Here is a 21,989-nt window from a genome sequence, read left to right on the forward strand (position 1 = left end):
ATATGTGTCTTCAAAAAGAATAAATTATTATTTACAGTAGGAGAATATGACATTCCACTGTGGACAGGGGTGTGCAAAGTACTAGTTGAAATCTTGTCACAATCAATGTAAATAGTACATTTATCATACAAGATGGTGCTGGCAGAGCCAGAGGAAAACCTGTAATACCCCTCCATGTATTCACCTAAAATACAGCTGTAATGGACACATCAAGAAAGAAGCTCAAGAACCCCAGGATATACCCTGTAAAGAACATCTATTTGCAGAGACTAAAGCTTCAATGTACAGGCATACCCCGGTTTAAGGACACTCACTTTAAGTACACTCGCTAGTAAGTACATATCGCCAAATAGGCAAATGTCAGCTCAAGCATGCGCCTGTCGGCACGTCCTGAACAGCAATACCAGCTCCATACCTGTACTGAAGCTGTGCGCAAGCGTGGAGACTATAGAGCCTGTTACAAATGCGTTATTTACATCAGTTATGCATGTATATGATGATTGCAGTACAGTACATGCATCGATAAGTGGGGAAAAGGTAGTGCTTCACTTTAAGTACATTTTCGCTTTACATACATGCTCTGGTCCCATTGCGTACGTTAATGCGGGGTATGCCTGTACAACATTTTGGAAGTGTTTTCTCCATGGGAAAAGAAGAATAAGATGAATAGGTTACAAGGTTATGGGATGAACTTGTTTCAGTATTTGGAGGAGTTGAAGGACAGAAAAAGCTGCAAAATTGGAAAGAGAAGCAGGAACAGTGATGGAGAAGGGGAGCATGTACAGAATGAAGGCCAAGATAAGGAAACAACAATAATTTATTTTGGAGTTCAAATTCTATAAACCTTTTTCCATTTTCAGATTTCATATCCGGTATTACCGCTTCCTCCTATCGATGGTTTACGCCACCATGGAGATTAACAACATGCCGGATTTACTGCCCAATGTCACACTGGGTTTCAAAATCTATGACGCCTGTTACAATGAAGTGAGGTCATTAATGGGGACAATGTGGATTTTATCAGGAAAGAAGGACTTTGTGCCAAACTTTATTTGCCATGGGAAATTTATGCCATCTGCCATAGTTGGAGACATGCCGTCAAAGACCTCAATGCCTATAGCCCAAATCTTGGGCCTCTATAGGTATCCTCAGGTATGCAAGAAATAATTCCTCACTTCTAACACTCTGCATGTCTGAATGCTGGCAGGTACTATGATACTGGAGTAATCTTTGTGAACAGATGAAACTCTTGGTTCTGGCTCTCTTGCCTTGCGAGTCCCACACGGCATCCTCTCTGTAGCCGCAAGATTCCAGCAGCCAGACTAATGACCCATCGGATTAACACAGCTGGGTCCCTGCATTTTAATGGGACTCGCCCAACGTGAATCCTATCAGTCTCCACCTGTCTGTAAGAGAAACACTATGAGAGAGACTGAATCAGTCACTCTACCAGCGCGCTTCTAACAGGGGATTGCTGGAGTTTGATTTTATTTTAATAACATATTATTGTAGCAACGGGTCTCCGGAGCTGAATCGCATTGATTTCAGGACCAGGGACCCCCTGATTCCCAAGTTACAGGCCTGTTATCGTGTGCCAGTATCCCAGCACAACTGTTTAAATTCTCCAGGTTCACGGCCCCCATAATCATGAGATTTAAACAAAGCAGAGGGATAGCAGCAACCCATGACGGGGCCTGTAACTTTTGTTTAGTGATTTGGTCTAAAAGAAAATATGCGGAACGGATTCAGACCAGTTCCCCCATCTCTTATTATGGGGTTCTAAATTATATAACAGTGTTGATTCATTCTTCCTGTTACCCCATTATATATATATATATATATATATATATATATATATATATATATATATATATATATATATATATATATATATATATATGAACAACAAGAAAAGAAAGCGCCCGATCCTAGTGCAGCATGAAAAAATACAATTTAATAAAAAAGAATATGAATAAAACCAACAAATGCGAACTCACAAACACAGAATAAATAAATGCATATAATGAGTATACTCATTCGCCAACCGCCCACGTTGTGCCTTGGATGGCGCGCCCTCTCTCTGTCTGGGTTTTCTCAGCTCTGCTGAACCGACATCCAGCAGGGGATACAGGAAAAAGCTCACCACAATGTGACCCGGAAGTCCTCCACAATGTTAGTGTATCCGGATATGAGGTCTGCAGTCCGTGACCCCGCGATGCAGGGGCTGATCAGAGAAGTCTCTCTTCACTCCCAAAGGCAGTCCGTAATGAGGTGGGCAGTGAGGATAGAGTCAAAATATATATCAAAGTGTGACAGCAGCTAAAAAACGCTCTTCTCTACGCGTTTCTTCACATAAAGTGATTTCATCAGGAGATATCTGACCAGTCTACGTCAGAACATATTTATAGTGATGAGTCAATCAACCACTTGGTAGCTTAATTAGTATAAACACATGTGTGATGACAATTAAAGGAACAAACATTAATTGAAGACAATGAGTGTCCTGTTCATAGTGCACAACACCTTGCAATATCAATTAGTTATATAATTAAAAATTGGCAGATCAATAATGTTATCAAATGCCTAAAACAAGTGTAAACATGTAGTATATATAAACAATATTGCATGAATACTGTATACTATTATGATAAAATTCATTCAGGACTGCATTCAATATATTTATGGGTGTGTGAGTACTAAGAAATAATCACCAATTTATACATACACCCAATAATGATTACTGAGAACTCAATTGGATATCCTTATTAGTGGGAATACTTGCAGCCCTGAATGTTCTCATCTATGTCAGATTGATGAATGCACAAATAAAACAATGATGTGTTCTTATTTAGAATCCTAATTGTCTGGATTCCCTAACCAACCTGTGTCAGTATATATGGGACCTCAGACATGGGCTAATAGGATCTATAGCATGATAATTAATGAATATTCATTTAGAAGAAATGAATAACCTGGAGGAAATAATTGGGGATGTGGATGTAAATCAATTATTGGATAGTTAAATGATTATATAAATGTATATATGAGTGAACTGAGGCGATAAACTTTGACCTCTGTATGTGTGTCTAATATATTGTTATATTGGAGAACTCAAGGATAAATTAGTTATATAGGATTGGCAAAGAACCAGGAGAACTGCAGACTGGAACCTTGTATCCCACAGTCACCTGTATATCAAAATGGGAAGCAAATGCATCATAGCACCTGTGTCTCCACTGGCCAAGGAAAATAAAGAAGTGAATGAATAATAAAGAGTTATGTGAATATTAAATAAAATAAGTGTGTTATAGGTGATACTTAAACGTGATTGTGATCTTCATTGTGCTTGTTTGTGACTACTTAAATGGAATAAACATATACGAATACATGAATGTATTTCTAATGTGCGTGCTTAATGGTCAATGTCTAGTGTATATATTAAAAATCTAATTTATCTAACTATTTATGATAAGAATCATTAACCAATATGATTGTGAATGACTAATACTCAATGTGTCTATAATGTTTAAATCATGAAGAACTGAATGACCAAAAGGACACTCCCTGAGACAGATATGGAGGGAACATGACAAGCATGTTCAGACCCAGACCTCCACTTCAAGATCTTATAGGAATGAACCCTCAGATGACTGTACTTATATCAATGCAGTCATTTAACCCAGATGGACTAAGTGTATTTAAAACATAAATCCAATATGTTTCACGAAGGTTTAGGCTTTTGTGTCTGTCACCACTTAATAAAGTGGATTTTATATGTTCTATCCCCAGTATTCTAAGTGTTGCTGGGTCTTTGTTGTGTTTTAATGAGTAGTGACGTGACAGACTATGAGTTTGTAGCCCATGGATTATGTTTCTACGATGTTCTAAAAACCTAGTACTCAGGGCTCTTGCTGTACGGCCAATGTATTGTAGCCCACACGGGCACATGATGGCATAAACCACAAAACTGGTTAGACAATTGATATGACCCAGAATCGAATGAGTGGATCCATTGGAAGCAGAAATGATGGAATTGGATGTTTTTAGATGTTTGCATGTAATACACCTACTTCGTTTGCACTGAAAATTACCATTCTTTTGATTTTTACTTTCACAGATGACTGATGTACTTTTTAGTCTAGTAGGTGCTAGAATGGATTTTATATTCCTAGCTTTTTTAAAAACCACTGGTGGCCTATTAGGTAATTTGTTTCCAATTATTGGATCGTTCTGCAATATGTTCCAATGGGAATTTAATATAGATTTTATTTTGGAAAATGAGTTGTTATATTGGGTTATAAATGAAGGTATCTCAAATGTTCCTAATTTACTATCCACTATTTTACCCCTATCAAATTTGGATTTGCTCTTTTGTAATAAATCCAATCTATTTAATGTCCCAAAGGGTACAAAGGGAATTCATTGTAAGGGCGATACGATTCATTCTAGAACACAATTATTTCCTGTTCGAAGACCAATATTATCTCCAAGTCTGTGGAACGGCCATGGGCACGAGATTTGCCCCCAGCTACGCAAACCTATACATGGGTCTGTGGGAGAGTATCCATGTGTGGGATAATGCCAGGCTGGGGGCGGGACTCGTGTTCTATGGGCGTTTCATTGACGACCTAATATTCATATAAATAATATATAAATAAATTTATCAACAAAGGATATGACAAGAGTGTAATCATTGACACATTTCAACAGGTAGGGACATTAAATAGATTGGATTTATTACAAAAGAGCAAATCCAAATTTGATAGGGGTAAAATAGTGGATAGTAAATTAGGAACATTTGAGATACCTTCATTTATAACCCAATATAACAACTCATTTTCCAAAATAAAATCTATATTAAATTCCCATTGGAACATATTGCAGAACGATCCAATAATTGGAAACAAATTACCTAATAGGCCACCAGTGGTTTTTAAAAAAGCTAGGAATATAAAATCCATTCTAGCACCTACTAGACTAAAAAGTACATCAGTCATCTGTGAAAGTAAAAATCAAAAGAATGGTAATTTTCAGTGCAAACGAAGTAGGTGTATTACATGCAAACATCTAAAAACATCCAATTCCATCATTTCTGCTTCCAATGGATCCACTCATTCGATTCTGGGTCATATCAATTGTCTAACCAGTTTTGTGGTTTATGCCATCATGTGCCCGTGTGGGCTACAATACATTGGCCGTACAGCAAGAGCCCTGAGTACTAGGTTTTTAGAACATCGTAGAAACATAATCCATGGGCTACAAACTCATAGTCTGTCACGTCACTACTCATTAAAACACAACAAAGACCCAGCAACACTTAGAATACTGGGGATAGAACATATAAAATCCACTTTATTAAGTGGTGACAGACACAAAAGCCTAAACCTTCGTGAAACATATTGGATTTATGTTTTAAATACACTTAGTCCATCTGGGTTAAATGACTGCATTGATATAAGTACAGTCATCTGAGGGTTCATTCCTATAAGATCTTGAAGTGGAGGTCTGGGTCTGAACATGCTTGTCATGTTCCCTCCATATCTGTCTCAGGGAGTGTCCTTTTGGTCATTCAGTTCTTCATGATTTAAACATTATAGACACATTGAGTATTAGTCATTCACAATCATATTGGTTAATGATTCTTATCATAAATAGTTAGATAAATTAGATTTTTAATATATACACTAGACATTGACCATTAAGCACGCACATTAGAAATACATTCATGTATTCGTATATGTTTATTCCATTTAAGTAGTCACAAACAAGCACAATGAAGATCACAATCACGTTTAAGTATCACCTATAACATACTTATTTTATTTAATATTCACATAACTCTTTATTATTCATTCACTTCTTTATTTTCCTTGGCCAGTGGAGACACAGGTGCTATGATGCATTTGCTTCCCATTTTGATATACAGGTGACTGTGGGATACAAGGTTCCAGTCTGCAGTTCTCCTGGTTCTTTGCCAATCCTATATAACTAATTTATCCTTGAGTTCTCCAATATAACAATATATTAGACACACATACAGAGGTCAAAGTTTATCGCCTCAGTTCACTCATATATACATTTATATAATCATTTAACTATCCAATAATTGATTTACATCCACATCCCCAATTATTTCCTCCAGGTTATTCATTTCTTCTAAATGAATATTCATTAATTATCATGCTATAGATCCTATTAGCCCATGTCTGAGGTCCCATATATACTGACACAGGTTGGTTAGGGAATCCAGACAATTAGGATTCTAAATAAGAACACATCATTGTTTTATTTGTGCATTCATCAATCTGACATAGATGAGAACATTCAGGGCTGCAAGTATTCCCACTAATAAGGATATCCAATTGAGTTCTCAGTAATCATTATTGGGTGTATGTATAAATTGGTGATTATTTCTTAGTACTCACACACCCATAAATATATTGAATGCAGTCCTGAAAGAATTTTATCATAATAGTATATTCATGCAATATTGTTTATATATACTACATGTTTACACTTGTTTTAGGCATTTGATAACATTATTGATCTGCCAATTTTTAATTATATAACTAATTGATATTGCAAGGTGTTGTGCACTATGAACAGGACACTCATTGTCTTCAATTAATGTTTGTTCCTTTAATTGTCATCACACATGTGTTTATACTAATTAAGCTACCAAGTGGTTGATTGACTCATCACTATAAATATGTTCTGACGTAGACTGGTCAGATATCTCCTGATGAAATCACTTTATGTGAAGAAACGCGTAGAGAAGAGCGTTTTTTAGCTGCTGTCACACTGTGATATATATTTTGACTCTATCCTCACTACCCACCTCATTACGGACTGCCTTTGGGAGTGCAGAGAGACTTCTCTGATCAGCCCCTGCATCGCGGGGTCACGGACTGCAGACCTCATATCCGGATACACTAACATTGTGGAGGACTTCCGGGTCACATTGTGGTGAGCTTTTTCCTGTATCCCCTGCTGGATGTCGGTTCAGCAGAGCTGAGAAAACCCAGACAGAGAGAGGGCGCGCCATCCAAGGCACAACGTGGGCGGTTGGCGAATGAGTATACTCATTATATGCATTTATTTATTCTGTGTTTGTGAGTTCGCATTTGTTGGTTTTATTCATATTCTTTTTTATTAAATTGTATTTTTTCATGCTGCACTAGGATCAGGCGCTTTCTTTTCTTGTTGTTCACAGATTTCTGGGAGTTCGTTGGTCCTTGATGAGAGCAGCCAGATCCTAGCATGGACCCTTGGTTTGGTTGATATATTTTTACATTTTTCACATTTTTTATTTTTATTTTTATTTTTATCTTTGACACACTTAGTGTCATTTTTTCTGTATTTTTCCATTCATCATTCATTTAGTATCATTCAGGAGGGATTCATTAGTGCAGTAGTCATAACTACCAACACATGCCATTTTATTATATTTGTATTGTTCACTGGCATATATTTGTGTTTACAGCAGCTTTTTAAACATTGACACTCAGCATTTTATTATAACATATTGCATGTATTTTTATTAGTGTGAGTCAATCATCCATAATACTGTTGCATTCACTTTTGCCATTCACCTTTGCTATATTCATTTAATACAATCATTTGGTAATTAGTCTGATTTTACACCTGAGGAGCGCAGTCTATTCTTTGTTTGATATATATATATATATATATACAACTGTATGCTCATCTGCATGTCTTAGGCAGGTCTGCAACCATTATCACCATTATCACCATTATCACCCAGCACACAGCACTTCCACTGCAGCAAGGGATTCAGGGAAATGACATGCAAATGAGCACACAGTGCCACTTTTTGCTTCAAAAACCATTTTTAACATGGTTCCCTTTAGGCTTAAGCTTGCTGCATGGTCACAGCTTTGAGCACAGCCAGGGTTAAGGTGCATAGCCAGGAAACCCACTCACAGATAGCTGTTTCGACCTTAATGGGTCTCATCAGTGTGGGGTTGGTTAACTGGGTATGCAAAGATGCTAAAGGATGGGGTTTCCCAGACTGAGTTAAGTTATGGTGATTAAAAAAAGTGACAAAAACCCTCCACAGCAAAGCAAATATGCAAATGTAAATACAATGTATGCTCATCTGCATGTCTTAGGCAGGTCTGCAATCCCGCCTTTCCCCATTATCACCCAGCACACAGCACTTCCACTGCAGCAAGGGATTCTGGGAAATGACATGCAAATGAGCACACAGTGCCACCTTTTGCTTCAAAAACCATTTTTAACATGGTTCCCTATAGGCTTAAGCTTGCTGCATGGTCACAGCTTTGAGCACAGCCAGGGTTAAGGTGCATAGCCAGAAAACCCACCCACAGACAGCTGTTTCGATCTAAATGGGTCTCATCAGTGTGGGGTTGTTAACTGGGTATGCAAAGAAGCTAAAGGATGGGGTTTCTCATACTGAGTTAAGTTATGGTGAGTAAAAAAAGTGACAAAAACCCTCCACAGCAAAGCAAATATGCAAATGTAAATACAACTGTCCTCCCTCCCCCTGCCCTTTGCCCCCTGCCCTCCCTCCCCCTGCCCTTTGCCCCCTGCCCTCCAACCCCTGCACTTTGCCCCCTCCCTATTCTCCACCTCCCTCTCCCTGCCCTTTGCCCCCTGCCCTGCCCTCCCTCCCCCTGCCTTTTGCCCCCTGCCCTCCCTCCCACTGCCCTCCTGCCCCCTGCCCTCCCTCCCACTGCCCTCCTGCCCCCTGCCCTCCCTCCCCTTTTCCCTCTGCCCTCCATCCCCCTGCACTTTGCCCCCTGCCCTCCCTCCCCCTGCCCTTTGCCACCCTGCCCCTTCCTGCCCTTGGCCCCCCCGCCCCTCCTTGCCCTTTGCCCCCCCGCCCCTCCCTGCCCTTTGCCCCACACCCCTCCCAGCCCTTTGCCCCCCCACTCCTCTCTGCCTTTGCCCCCCTGCTCCTCCCTGCCCTTTGCCCCCCACTCCCCTCACTGCCCTTTGCCCCCCCGCCCCTCCCTGCAATTTGCCCCCTGCCCCTCCCTGCCCTTTGCCCCTCTGCCCCTCCCAGCCCTTTGCCCCCCCGCCCCTACCTGCCTTTGCCCCCCCGCCCCTCCCTGCCCTTTGCCCCCCCCACACCACTCCCTGCCCTTTTCCCCCCACGCTCCTCCCTGCCCTTTGCCCCCCTGCCCCTCCCTGCCCTTTGCCCCCCACACCCCTCCCTGCCCTTTGCCCCCCCGCCCCTCCCTGCCCTTTGCCCCCCCGCCCCTCCCTGCCCTTTGCCCCCCACACCCTTCCCTGCCCTTTGCCCTCCCGCCCCTCCCTGCCATTTGACCCCACCCCTCCTTGCCCTTTGCCCCTCTGCCCCTCCCTGCTCTTTGCCCCCCAGCCCCTCCCTTCCCTTTGCCCCCACACCCCTCCATTCCCTTTGCCCCCCTTCCCTTTGCCCCCCCTTTCCCCTGCCCTGTCTTTTGCCCCCTTTTCTCTGCCCTTTGCCCCCTCTTCCCTGCCCTTTGCCCCCTCTTCCTGCCCTTTGCCTCCACTCCCTGCCTTTTGCCCTCTCTGCCCTTTGCCCTCCCTGCCCTTTGCCCTCCCTTCCCTTTGCCCTCCGTGCCCTTTGCCCCCCCCCCCGCCCCTCCCTGCCTTGGCCCCCCACCTCCCTGCCCTTTGCCCCCCACCCCTCCCAGCTATTTGCCCCCCTTTCCCCCTGCCCTGTCCTTTGCTGCCTCTTCCCTGCCCTTTGCCCCCTCTTCCCTGCCCTTTGCCCCCTCTTCCTGCCCTTTGCCTCCCCTACCTGCCCTTTGCCCTCCCTGCCCTTTGCCCTCCCTGCCCTTTGCCCTCCCTTCCCTTTGCCCTCTCTGCCCTTTGCCCTCCCCCTGCCCTTCCACGCCCCTTGCCCCCGCCTTTCCACACACCTTCCCCCCCGCCTGCACTTCCACACCCCTCCCCCCCCCCTTCCACTCCATGCCCCCTGCCTTTCCATGCCCGGGAGACGCCGGGTATATCAGCTAGTATATATATATATAATCACACACACACACACCACTTTGCTGCCACCACTGCTTCGGGACACCACCCCTCCCCCCCTCCATCTCCCGCATGGGCAGTGTTGCATCTACGGTGATCGGGGCAGAAGGGGGACATATCACCCACTCCCCCCTCCCCCCCACAGGAGAAGCGCATCACCCCTGCATCTCCCGTGCGGGCAGGGAGGCAGCCACGGTGATTGGGGCAGAAGGGGGACACATCTCCCGCTCCCCCCCTCCCCGATGGCGCAAGCCCCTTCCATCTCCCGCAGGCTGACAGCCACAGGGATCGGGCAGAAGGGAGCACATCACACACACACACCTCTGTGCTGGCTCTGTAGTTAAAATGCCGGGCCAGCTGAAGCCCCATTGGATGGGATAGGTCACGTGATCGCTCCTCCACTTCCCCAAGCGGCAAATTTCAAACTTGCCTGTCTCGGGGAAGTTTCTCAGCTTCCGCACGCATCAGCAAGCATGCGGAGGGAGAAACTATAGCCGCGCTGATAACAGATGTAGGGGCTTTGTGCATCTGTTCAGCACGGCTCAGCCGCCTCAGCCCGCCTCAGCGACGCTGATTGCACTATGTCCTGTACCTAAGACATGCAGATGAGCATACAGTTGTATTTGCATATGCATATTTGCTTTGCTGTGGAGGGTTTTTGTCACTTTTTTTACTCACCATAACTTAACTCAGTATATATATATATATAAACCTCTTTTTAGCGTAAAAAATATTTAACACATTGAGAGGTTAATGAAACCATTACTATTTTGTCTATTATCTTGTCTATCAGATCAGCTATGGCTCAGTTCTCCCCTTTCTCAGTGATAAAATACAGTTTCCATCCTTCCTCCGGACAGTCTTTAATGACAACAATGCAGTTTTTGCCTTTGCTCAGTTGATGATGTACTTCAACTGGACATGGGTGGGTGTCATCACCACAGATAATGACCTGGGAAGGTCAGGTAGTCAGCTGCTAATCAAAGAGATTGAAAAGAACGGGGGCTGCATTGCATTCCTAGAGACTCTTCCTACCTACAGCTCCATGGAGTCTGTCTTCAGAATTGTAGATGTTGTTAAAAAATCAAGAGCCACAGCGATTGTTGTGTATTCAACCATGGAGAACCTCATCCCTTTAATGGAAGAGGCTTCCTTTCATAATATTACTGACAAAGTGTGGGTTGGCCGTGGCAGCTTGTCCATTTCTTCAGATTTTCTCAAAAAAGACATTTTAAAAACCTTAAATGGTAGCCTGGGGATTGCTATTCAGAGTGGGAAGATTCCAGGCTTCAAGGAATTTCTTTACAACATCCATCCTTCCAAGTTTTTAGATGACATCTTCATGAAGACATTTTGGGAGAATGCTTTTGGCTGTATTTGGCCAGCAGAGGAGACCAACAATTATACATCTACAAGTACAAAACCATCTGATGCAGGAACCCCTCAGTGCACCGGCAAGGAGAGACTGGACAGTATTGATCCATCTTTATATGATGTCTACAACTTTAGATTCACATACAAAACTCACACCGCAGTTTTTGCATTGGCTCATGCTTTGCACCAGATGAGCTCTTGTGTACCAGGTCATGGACCATTCAAAAACGGATCTTGTGCAGATATTTACAATCATCAACCTTGGCAGGTACAACCTAGCACATAAATACAGATGTACAGTACAGTTGCATGCTTTTTTGTTTTCTCCTGATATGTTGGGATACTGTATATTATGATATTGTGCATCCACAATGTCATTGAACCCTATAGACTAGCTATGATTGTTTGGGAAATACTAGGATAACAAACAACACACAGAACCCCAGCAAACTCTTTTTGGGAACCTCTGAGCCCCCACAAAATATATATGTATATAAGTGTCAAAAAGGAGAGCTCGAGCATGGCAAATGTATATAACAAGCAACAGAGAAGCCCAATGCTACATCCAATATGACAAAAATACACAGCAAAATACTTATATATTCTCTTGAAAAAGGGTCATTTAGTTTAACCCTTTGGCCAAAGCATTGTAAGCCTGTGAGCCACGACAAGGCAGACCCAGTTCACAGGTCCTAACACACCAGATAAAATACTAATACTGTATACATCTATTAGGATTAAAAACTGCAGTTCAGTTTTCAAAATAGAAGTACAATCTCTCAGAAAAGTGATCCCTGCTTTAATGATGTCTTTCCTTTCAGCTGCTTCATTACGTCAAAAAAGTAAAGTTCAACAACACTGCTGGGGAGACAATATTTTTTGATGAGAATGGTGATGCTCCCATGTATTTAGATATCTTGAACTGGCAGCTCTTCCCTAACCGGAGCACTCAGTACGTCCACATTGGCAGCTATGATGCCAGCGCTCCGATAGGCCATGAACTGCAGATTGACCAAAGCAGAATCTTATGGAATGGAGGACAGATTCACGTAAGTATTATTATACAGCTCTCATTATAAGGTGTTAACTTTGTTTGAAGGAACTTTTAGCTGCTTCCTGATGCAAGTACAGGTCTCTATTTATACTGTAAATTCACAAATAAACTCATTGTTATTTATAATAAGTTGTACTATATACAGTAGCGACATACTTTATTAAAGTAAATGCCGGCGGCATGCCGGGATCTACCCCAGCTGCCGCCAGTCAGAAACGCGCGCCGCCGCGTTTCCCCCACGCACCCCCCCTCCACATCGCGCGCAATTACCCCCCCAAAGACACCCCGAACCCGGCTTCTACTCTGCCCCTCTGCTTACCCGCACCCCCGCTTACCTAGATTTGAACTCCAGGGGTGTCGGGGAAGCCTGGGGAAGCCGGGGAAGACGGGGAAGCCGGGCGCGCTTGTGACCGTGACGTCACAGTGTGCCGCCACGCGCCGCGGCTACCTGCTTCCCAGCCTCATACAGCCAGCGGCATTTGCTCGAATAAGAGCTGCCGCTGCTGTAACTGTTGTGCATGTATTGTACACAAGCCTAAAAAAATTACTTGCACAAAACCTACTGCTATCTCCGTCCCTGCTTCACCCTCTTAGTGTGTCCAAAATAGTAATGAACAGCAGAGAAACCTGTTTGTGATAGGCTGCGTCCCAGCTTTTTATTTAAAGAAGCAGCAGCATCGGACCCTGGGAAGAATGAAAGAGGCTTTTGCCTTTCTCTGAACCTTCTTTTTATTAGGTATTCCACATTCAGGTGTACAACAACGAGATCCCCCAGCGTGATGTTTCCAGCCACAGAGTAGCCAGCAATATCTGCATTTGAAAGTTTGCATCCTTTCACTGAAGTTCCACAGACATCCTCATGTCACATAGCAGCGTCAAGGAGTGCAGAAAAACAGCAAAAGCCTCTTTCATTCATCCCAGTGTCCGATGCTGCTGCTTCTTTAAATAAAAAGCTGGGATACAACCAATCACATATGGTGGAAGTGGTGGGATCATTAATGCTGTACTCAACATCTAAACTCTATGGTCCCCAATGAAAAGGACACAAAGGAAGGTAGCAGCTCGCATTAACAGACGAAGATATCCAGGTGTCCTGACCAGACAAGGGCTAATCGAGCAGAGGAGATTGATGCAGGGCATGGAGGTTAATATGGAGGATGTCGAGGGATTGGAGGCCACTGGGGACGTTGGAACCAAGCCCAAGACCCATACAGTGGAAGCAGTTAAGACTGGAGAAGAAAGAATGGATGATCTGAAGTGGCTGGTGGTCCAACAGGCAGAACAAGAGCAGCGGCGACAGGAGATGAAAGAGGAACGGCAGAGGGAACTAGAGAACCACTGTGAGGAGTATGAGCAGCGAGCAGAGCAACAGGAGGGACGGATGGATGATATGTAGTGGCAAAAGTCCAGGCAGATGATGGACTTGGTAAAGCTCCTTCAAGCAGGAACCATAAAACCGGCACCTGAGCCAATCATCCTCAAAGAGATCCGCTTAAATAAACTGAGCCCTGAGGATGACATTGAAGCTTTCCTCGTCATGTTTGAGAGGGTGGCCAGAGCCAATCATTGGTCAAAATCACAATGGGTAATGAGGCTAGTGCCCACACTGATTGGGAAGGCTCAGATGCCGGGATGCCGAAGACTACAAGATGGTGAAGGAGGCCATTTACAGGCGACATAACATCAACCTGGAGACGTTCAGGCAAAGATTCCGCAACCTCCGCTATAATCATTCAGAAGGACCACGCGAGACTTACACCAAATTGATGGATCTTGTGGATTAAGGCGACCGAGAAGACAAAAGAGAAAATTTTGGAGCTATTTGTCCTTGAGCAGTTCCTGGAGATTTTGCCACAAGGTGCGTTACTGTGGGTGCATGAACATCGACCCAAATCGGGGAATAAAGCTATAGACCTGGCCGAGGACTATTTGGCAGCTCATCAGGAATGTGAGAGAAGACCAGTGATAAGACCTCCTCCCCCATCACATACACCACTGTGGGAATCTTCATTTAGACAAGGGGCAGGTCGAAGCTCACATATACAGGATACACGAATATGCCATCTCTGTAAGAAACCGGGACACATAGCCAGAAATTGCCAACAAGGGAAGAATGGACCAAGTTCTATGATCACCAATGTTGGTGGATTCATTAAGGAAGTGACCATCGGAGGGAAAAGAGTGATGGCCCTCATAGACACTGGGAGTGAAAGTACTTTGGTAAAGAAAGGACACTTTTCCAAAGGGATACCAGTGGGCTCTCGGGGCATACAATGTGTCCATGGACATTATAAGTGGTGTCCAATCATTCCGCTGCCTATCACCGTTGGTACAGTTACACATGTAGTACAGGCAGGGGTAGTAGAAAATCTGCCCTACATGGTGATTCTGGGGCGGGACTTTCCAGGTCTGTTAGGACTATTGACACACTTTTTTTTCAGCAGTTACCACACGGGCCCAAAGAGACGAAGCAGGCTGAAAAGGAGAAGGACATGTCCTTGAAAACTTCTTTGGAGGGTCTTTTTCCTTTTCACCCAGAGGTCTTTGGTGAAGAAGGGTGAGGCAGGAAATCCTGTAGGCAAAGAAGAAAGGACAAAGCACTCGGTCCTAGAGAATTAGAATGCAGAACTTGGACGAGGTCAATAATGTTTGGGGCAAGGATATTGTAGAGGCGCAACAGCAGGACAGCTCACTAAACCCTTTTTTTCAGCAGGTGGTATCTAGACTGAAGAGAGAAGGGAGTTTGGGCCTATACCATCATATGTATTACGGCAGGGTGTATTAAACAGGGTCTGCAAGGATCCTCAGTCTTCTTTGCAGGTGGAGCAGTTCATGGTGCCAAAAGTATTTCGGAAAGAAATTCTTCGGCTGGCACATGAGGTTCCCATGGGGGGTCATATTGGCAGAGACAAGACCTTATGTAGAATAGTAATGCATTTCTTTTGGCCTAAAGTACATAAGGATGTGGGAGAATATTGTGCCTCTTTTCCTATATGCCAACAGGTGGCCCCAGTAAACATCATTGTTCGGTGGAAATTGATCCCTATACCGGTGGGTGGGGAAGATTTGACAGGGTCACCATGGATGTGGTGGGTCCTTTACAAAAAAGTTCTAAAGGTAATCAGTATATACTGGTACTATGTGATTACGCCACCAGGTATCCAGAAGCAATTCCCTTGCCCAGTGTTACTGCTAAGAATGTAGCGAATGCTCTTATTCAAGTATTTGCAAGGGTAGGAATCCCTCGTTAAATTCTCACGGATCAGGGGTCAAATGTCTTGATAAACTTAATGAAAGAGGTGTATCAGTTGTTGGGAATCCAGACCCTACGTAAATCCCCAGATCATCCCCAAACTGATGGTTTAGTAGAGAGGCTAACCGGGACACTAAAAAGGATGATTAGAAAGGTGGTAGGTGAGCAGCCTAACAAATGGGACCAGTGGTTGCCTTATTTATTGTTCTCATACAGGGAAGCACCACAAGCCTCAACAGGATTTTCCCTGTTTGAGCTACTTTATGGAAGGCAACCCTGGGGTCTGCTAGCATTAATCAAAGATTCCTTATTAAATTGATTGAATTGATTAATTGGAGGGAGAGATGTTGTTGTCTCATCTCTCCTCCAATTCTGTTTTGTCCCGGCAACTCGGAGACGGCCATCTTCTGCAACTTAGGCCCTGCGTCATGACGTCACAAGGGAGGCGCCCGAGATCTCGCGATAGCCGGGCGCTCATCGGTGACATCACGTCTCAAGCGCGCGAAAGCCATTATGCTTCCCGCTCGAGACCGGTGAGGACCTCTACAAGATGGCTGCCGCTCCGAAGTTGGGTGTAGGCTCGCTCCGACTGAAGACCCTCTCCTCTATCTCTCCGCTGGCTGAAAAGTCTCGGGGAAGTCTGTATGTGCGTCAGAAGGCTCCGGAACCCTCGGAGAATTCTGGTATCCAGCCCACAGTCGGGATACAGTCCCTGTTAGGTAGAGGTGGAGGATCTTGTTAGGACTTGTGGTGTAGAATTTATTGGGGATTTGAATTATATATTTTATTGGGAATAATTTTCGAAGACTACGCCGCCTTGGTGTTTGTTCGGGCAGCTCCCACTTGACTCCAGACGGGCGCGGTAGACCCTGAGCTCTCTGTGGATGGACAGGGAGGGCTTTGGAAGGAACTTGTAATTCCGAGGCCAGTCAGAAATCCCTCTCCATCTTCAATCCTTCGTAGGGTGTGCGCCACGCCATTTTTGATGGACATGAGGGCGCATGGGAACAGCCATCTATATTTTGTGTGGTTTTCCCTCAAAAAATTTGTTATGGGGGTGAATGTCTTTCGTTTGGCCAGGGTGGCCGGGGATAAATCCTGGTATATTTGGAGTTTGATTCCTTCAAACTCTAGGGAGCTATCTTCTCTGGCAATTCTGCAGACTGCTTCTTTTGTGCGGAAGTGGTGGAAGCGGGCCACTATGTCTCTGGGGGGGTCTCCTTTTTGGGGTTTGCTTCGGAGGGCTATATGGCAGCGGTCCAGGCGAATTTCGGACTCTGGTTTGTCCGGGAAAACAGATTCTAACCAGCTATTGGTAAAGTCCTCCGGGTCCATTATGGATTCAGGTACCCCCCTCAGTCTTATGTTGCAGCGCCTGTCCCGGTTTTCGGCGTCTTCCACTTTGTCCTCTAGCAGTTTGATTTTGTCCTGCATTATAGAGATTTGATCTGTATTTTGAGTGACTGCAGAGGCTGTTTCGTCTGCATGTTTCTCTAGAGAGTCCGTTCGTTCCCCTAACGCATCAACCTCCTTTTTTAAAGCCCAAAGTTCAGTTCTAAAGAACTTCTGCATCTGGGCACAGAATTCTTTTAAATCCTTACGGCGGACCATTTCTTCGTCTCGGCCGTCATCAATGGAGGGATCACTGTCGGGGTCCATACTGTTTGTCAGCGCGGGAAGCTCCGGTTTCTCCGAGGGGGTTACCCCCTTTTTTTTGAAGTAGGTAGAAACCGGCTGGCTCTTCGCCCGTGTAGTTTTGCCTGCTGCCATCCTCAGATGTTTATGTCACTGGCAATATGTTTGTATTTGTATTTTGATTAGTTTTTATTTCATAAATTTGCGTTAATGGTGCCGATGGGAGCGGAGCTCAGTAGTCAGGGCTCCTATCTCTTCACCATCGCGCAATCAATTTAATAAAGTTGACTCTGTTCACATTAGTGCACAGCCCCTCATACTTCCCCAGATTATACCTTTCAGCCCAATAATTAAAAATTATATCATCATTATAAATTCTTCCTACAGGAGTAATATCATGATGTCATTATATTGTACTATAATGTTTTGTAATGTCTTATTGTAGTATTATGGTGAAATCGTGATAGTACTGTAGTGTATCATATACGATACAATATGGTATATTATTAAAGTATATAATGTTATAGGTATATATATAAATATAATATTATGTATAAAGTATATAATATTATTAAATTGCCCTAAGTCATTATAAATCACTCTAAACATATTACCCCATATTAATTATATATATATATATATATCAATGCTTATATACGGTGGTGTATATCATTAGACTCATTAATTGGTATATTATTATATACATTTTTGTGATCTCATGAATAGGATTTTATATTATACAGTAATATCGTGTGCCATACTTTACCACATAAAGGGTATTATATAATAATGAAAAGACGAGAAGCAGATAAAAAGGTTGAATCAGACAAATAAGTTAATCAAGGGGATATAAGTTAGGTATAAGTTCTATTTATAAATCATAAACATAGTAGATGTTAGGCACGTTTTAGATATGTTATAGTTGATATTCATGTTCATTAAAGTATATATACAGGATATAGATTATAAATATATATTCCACACTGTGCAAATGCTATGGAAATTTATACATTATATGTTTTGACATAAGGTTTGTCATAGTTTTCAGGTTTTGCCAACGCACATGGCTAAAAGTTATTACGGTATTATTATTATGTTATTTTACAATACTAATGTCGCTGACATATGTTTAATCACAATTACAAAGTTCACACATTATTGAATGGTGCTGGGGGAGCCACTCGCCTTCGAACATGTGGCCCCCCTTTCGGTCCCCAGTTTTAAGGGCCCGATTACAAGACCCAGGGTGGTCATCCTCCACGTTTGGAGACTGGCTCATCTTCGTGAAGAAGCCACACGACCCACCCTCTGGGCGCAGGAGTTACTCTCGGGGGCTCCCGAGCCGTACTCTTGCATTTTGTTTTTTTCTTGTTATTTATTTATTTATTTTTCTTCTCACCCTTCCCATTTTTTCCCACCCTCGTTCTACACCTCTCGTTATTTTCCTTGTCTTGTCTACCTACCCCTGCCCTCTCCCTCACCTCCCCCCACCCAGGACGCATTGCTCCCGGCGGGTTCCCCGTGGCGATGTGACAGGTATAGAAACATCCGCAGGAAACCATAAGAACAGCACCAAATGTAAGTATACAGATCATTCTACATATCACCTCCTACACCATAGGATATGGCGCTAACATTTATCTCACATAATGTGAAGGGCTTTAACAGTCCGACCAAAAGAAAACTGGCCTTCACAGATTATAGGAGAAAAAACGCAGAGGTGTTGTTCCTGCAGGAGACACACTTCAGTAGAAACAACTCCCCTAGGTATCTAGACAAAGGTTTCTCCCAATTTTATACGGCCTCAGCAGCAGTCAAAAAAAGAGGGGTAGCCATCTTATTTCACAATACCGTACCTTTCGTGGCCCAGACAATCAATTATAATTGGAACAATTCATGAGCAGCCCATCACACTAGCATCTGTATATGCACCCTGCGTTCAAGAGGCATCTTTCTTTGATAGATTCTCCCGCTTGTTACAATCAGTAGCCAAGGGGCACATCATAGTTGCTGGAGATTTTAACATTACTCTACAATCTACCTTAGATAGATCAAGAGGAAGCGACTCAGATAACAAAAAAGCCCAAGGTGCCCTACGCAGTGCCTTAAAAGGCAATCACCTCGTTGATATTTGGAGGGAACTCCACCCTACATCTAGAGATTATACTTTCTATTCCCACCCGCACACATCATACAGCAGGATCGATCACCTCTTCGTTTCGTGCCACCTGGTTCCTAAGGTCACACATACAAAGATACATGATATTTCATGGTCTGACCATGCACCAACGAGCTTAGGTGCAACAATATTCAGACCAGTCGATCAGGCGCAAACTGGAAACTTAACGAATCTATTCTCAAAATACCTGACATATGCAACACAATTGGTAAAGAAATAGCTCAATTTTACGAGTTAAATACAGGCACTGTAGAGTCCCATATAGTATTATGGGAGGCTCACAAAGCAACTTTAAGGGGCATACTAATCTCCACCACGGCCAGAAGGAAAAAATTAAGAGACTCCAAAATTCTGACGCTTCAATCCAAATTGCATACCCTGCAATCAAATCATAAGAACACCCCAGACCCAATCCTGACTCAGGAACTAAAAGACACAAAATTGAATTAAATATGCTATTGACTTCCCGGGCAGATAATTCTCTATGTTGGTCTAAGAGGAAATTTTACGAAAAAGCAAACAGGCCGGATACGATGCTGGCTCGGGCTTTGAAAGATAGGCAATCTAAGTTTAATATCCAAGCTACAGTATACGCTTAAAATCGGGCACAGTTACAGCCAACCCCAAAAAAATAGTAGAAGAATTCGGTTCATTTTATGGTTCCCTTTACGATGGAAAGAAAGTGGCACATAATAACAACACGAGCAGAGCATTGAGAAATTTCTTAGCCAGCTCAAAACTAGAGAGGTTGACAGAGCAAGACAGAGAAGCTCTGGGCGCTGACTTCACATTGGAAGAAGTGTCGCAGGCCATAAAGGAACTTAAACCATCAAAGGCACCAGGCCCTGATGGCTTTTCGGGGCTCTACTATAAGAAATTTTCCGAGTTATTTGCCCCGAGGCTGCTCCAATTGTATAATGCTATCTTAGCAGGAGCCCCTATTCCCAGGGACATGTTACGAGCGTCTATATCACTTATACTGCACCGACACACTTTATTCGAGCAAATACCCAGTATGTACCTGGCAGATACCTGGAATGCGCCGCTCCTCACCTCTGACAAGCCTCGTTGCGTTTGCCTTCCCAGCCTGGGTTCATGCCTGGCTGACGGGCGGCTGATCTGTTAAATGATAATGATTAGGATTTAATAGGCTGCAATGCTTCGCGTGTCTACCAGATGGCATAAATTCATGAATTGTAATGCAGTATATATATATATACTGTGCAGTATTGCAGTGAGGGGGAATAAAATGCTTCAATCCCTGAATGGAAAATACCTCAATGCACTCGGGCAGAAAACAGTCACAAACCTCAATACACCCGGGTATACCCGAATTCGTGGGACTAGCCGAGCTCGAATAAAGTGTGTCGCCAGTGTACATAAACCTGGCAAGGATCCGCTAAATTGTAAAAGCTATAGGCCAATATCTCTAATCAATACTGATATTAAATTATATGCTAAATTACTGGCCAATAGATTAAGTCTTATCCTACCCAGACTAATACACCCAGATCAGGTCGGTTTTGTTAAGGGACGGCAGGCTGCGGATAACACCCGACGATTTATTGATCTGTTGGAATTGGCTAACAAAAATAACACGCAAAGCATGCTATTAAGTCTGGATGCAGAAAAAGCTTTTGATAGGATAGACTGGCCATACTTAAAAGAGACGCTCGCGGCATTTGGCTTCGGGAATCGGGTGAGTACAGTGATTATGTCGCTGTACTCAGGCCCAACCGCCAGGGTCATACATCAGGGCTTCCCCTCAGTCCCTTTTCAAATACAGAGTGGCACAAGACAAGGTTGCCCCTTATCTCCCCTCCTGTTCGCCCTATGTATTGAACCCCTCGCGGCACGAATTCGAGATAGTCCGGATATCTCAGGGTTAAACGTTTACTCCCAATCACATAAAGCGGCCCTGTATGCTGACGATATCCTATTAATTATCTCCAAACCCCTTACTTCATTACCTAACCTGTTTGACCTACTAGATAAATTCACTAAGGTTTCAGGTTTCAAGATTAATCAATCCAAATCTGAAGCTCTGAATATCAACCTCCCTGGACATATGGAGAAACTATTGGAGCTAAATTTCAATTTTAATTGGCAAAAGAATTCAATTAAATACTTAGGGATCCAAATCACCAAAGATGCAAAAAACATCTACAAAGCAAATTATCCCAAATTGATTCGGACTCTAAAACAAGACCTCATCAAATGGTCTTCCAAGAAAATCTCTTGGATCGGAAAGACTCACAGCGTTAAGATGAATCTACTTCCTTGTATCCTATACCTCTTCCAGACATTACCTGTGCCACTCAAACTGAAGGACATATTCTCACTTCAGTCTGAAATATCCAATTTTATCTGGGGAGGTAAAAAACCGAGAGTAAATAAATTAACTATGAAAAGACCTACCTCAGCTGGTGGCCTAGCGGTACCCTGCCTGTTGTCATATTTTAATGCGGCTCAATTAAGTCAGATCATAC

The 21,989-nt window shown here is 43.4% G+C and overlaps 1 protein-coding gene across 1 annotated transcript in view; it reads left to right on the forward strand.

Annotated features, from left to right (window-relative positions):
* The first annotated feature begins 894 nt into the window (after positions 1 to 894).
* The window catches only part of LOC142498896 (extracellular calcium-sensing receptor-like), a 28,397-nt gene continuing 7,302 nt past the window's right edge, over positions 895 to 21,989 (forward strand). Inside the window, exons 1-3 of the mRNA XM_075607520.1 lie at positions 895 to 1,152; positions 10,799 to 11,647; positions 12,201 to 12,428. Coding sequence (XP_075463635.1) covers positions 895 to 1,152; positions 10,799 to 11,647; positions 12,201 to 12,428 — 1,335 coding nt within the window. The remainder of the gene's footprint in view (positions 1,153 to 10,798; positions 11,648 to 12,200; positions 12,429 to 21,989) is intronic.

This window comes from Ascaphus truei, chromosome 7 (genome assembly GCF_040206685.1).
Source record: "Ascaphus truei isolate aAscTru1 chromosome 7, aAscTru1.hap1, whole genome shotgun sequence".
In the NCBI taxonomy this organism is placed as follows: Eukaryota; Metazoa; Chordata; class Amphibia; order Anura; family Ascaphidae; genus Ascaphus; species Ascaphus truei.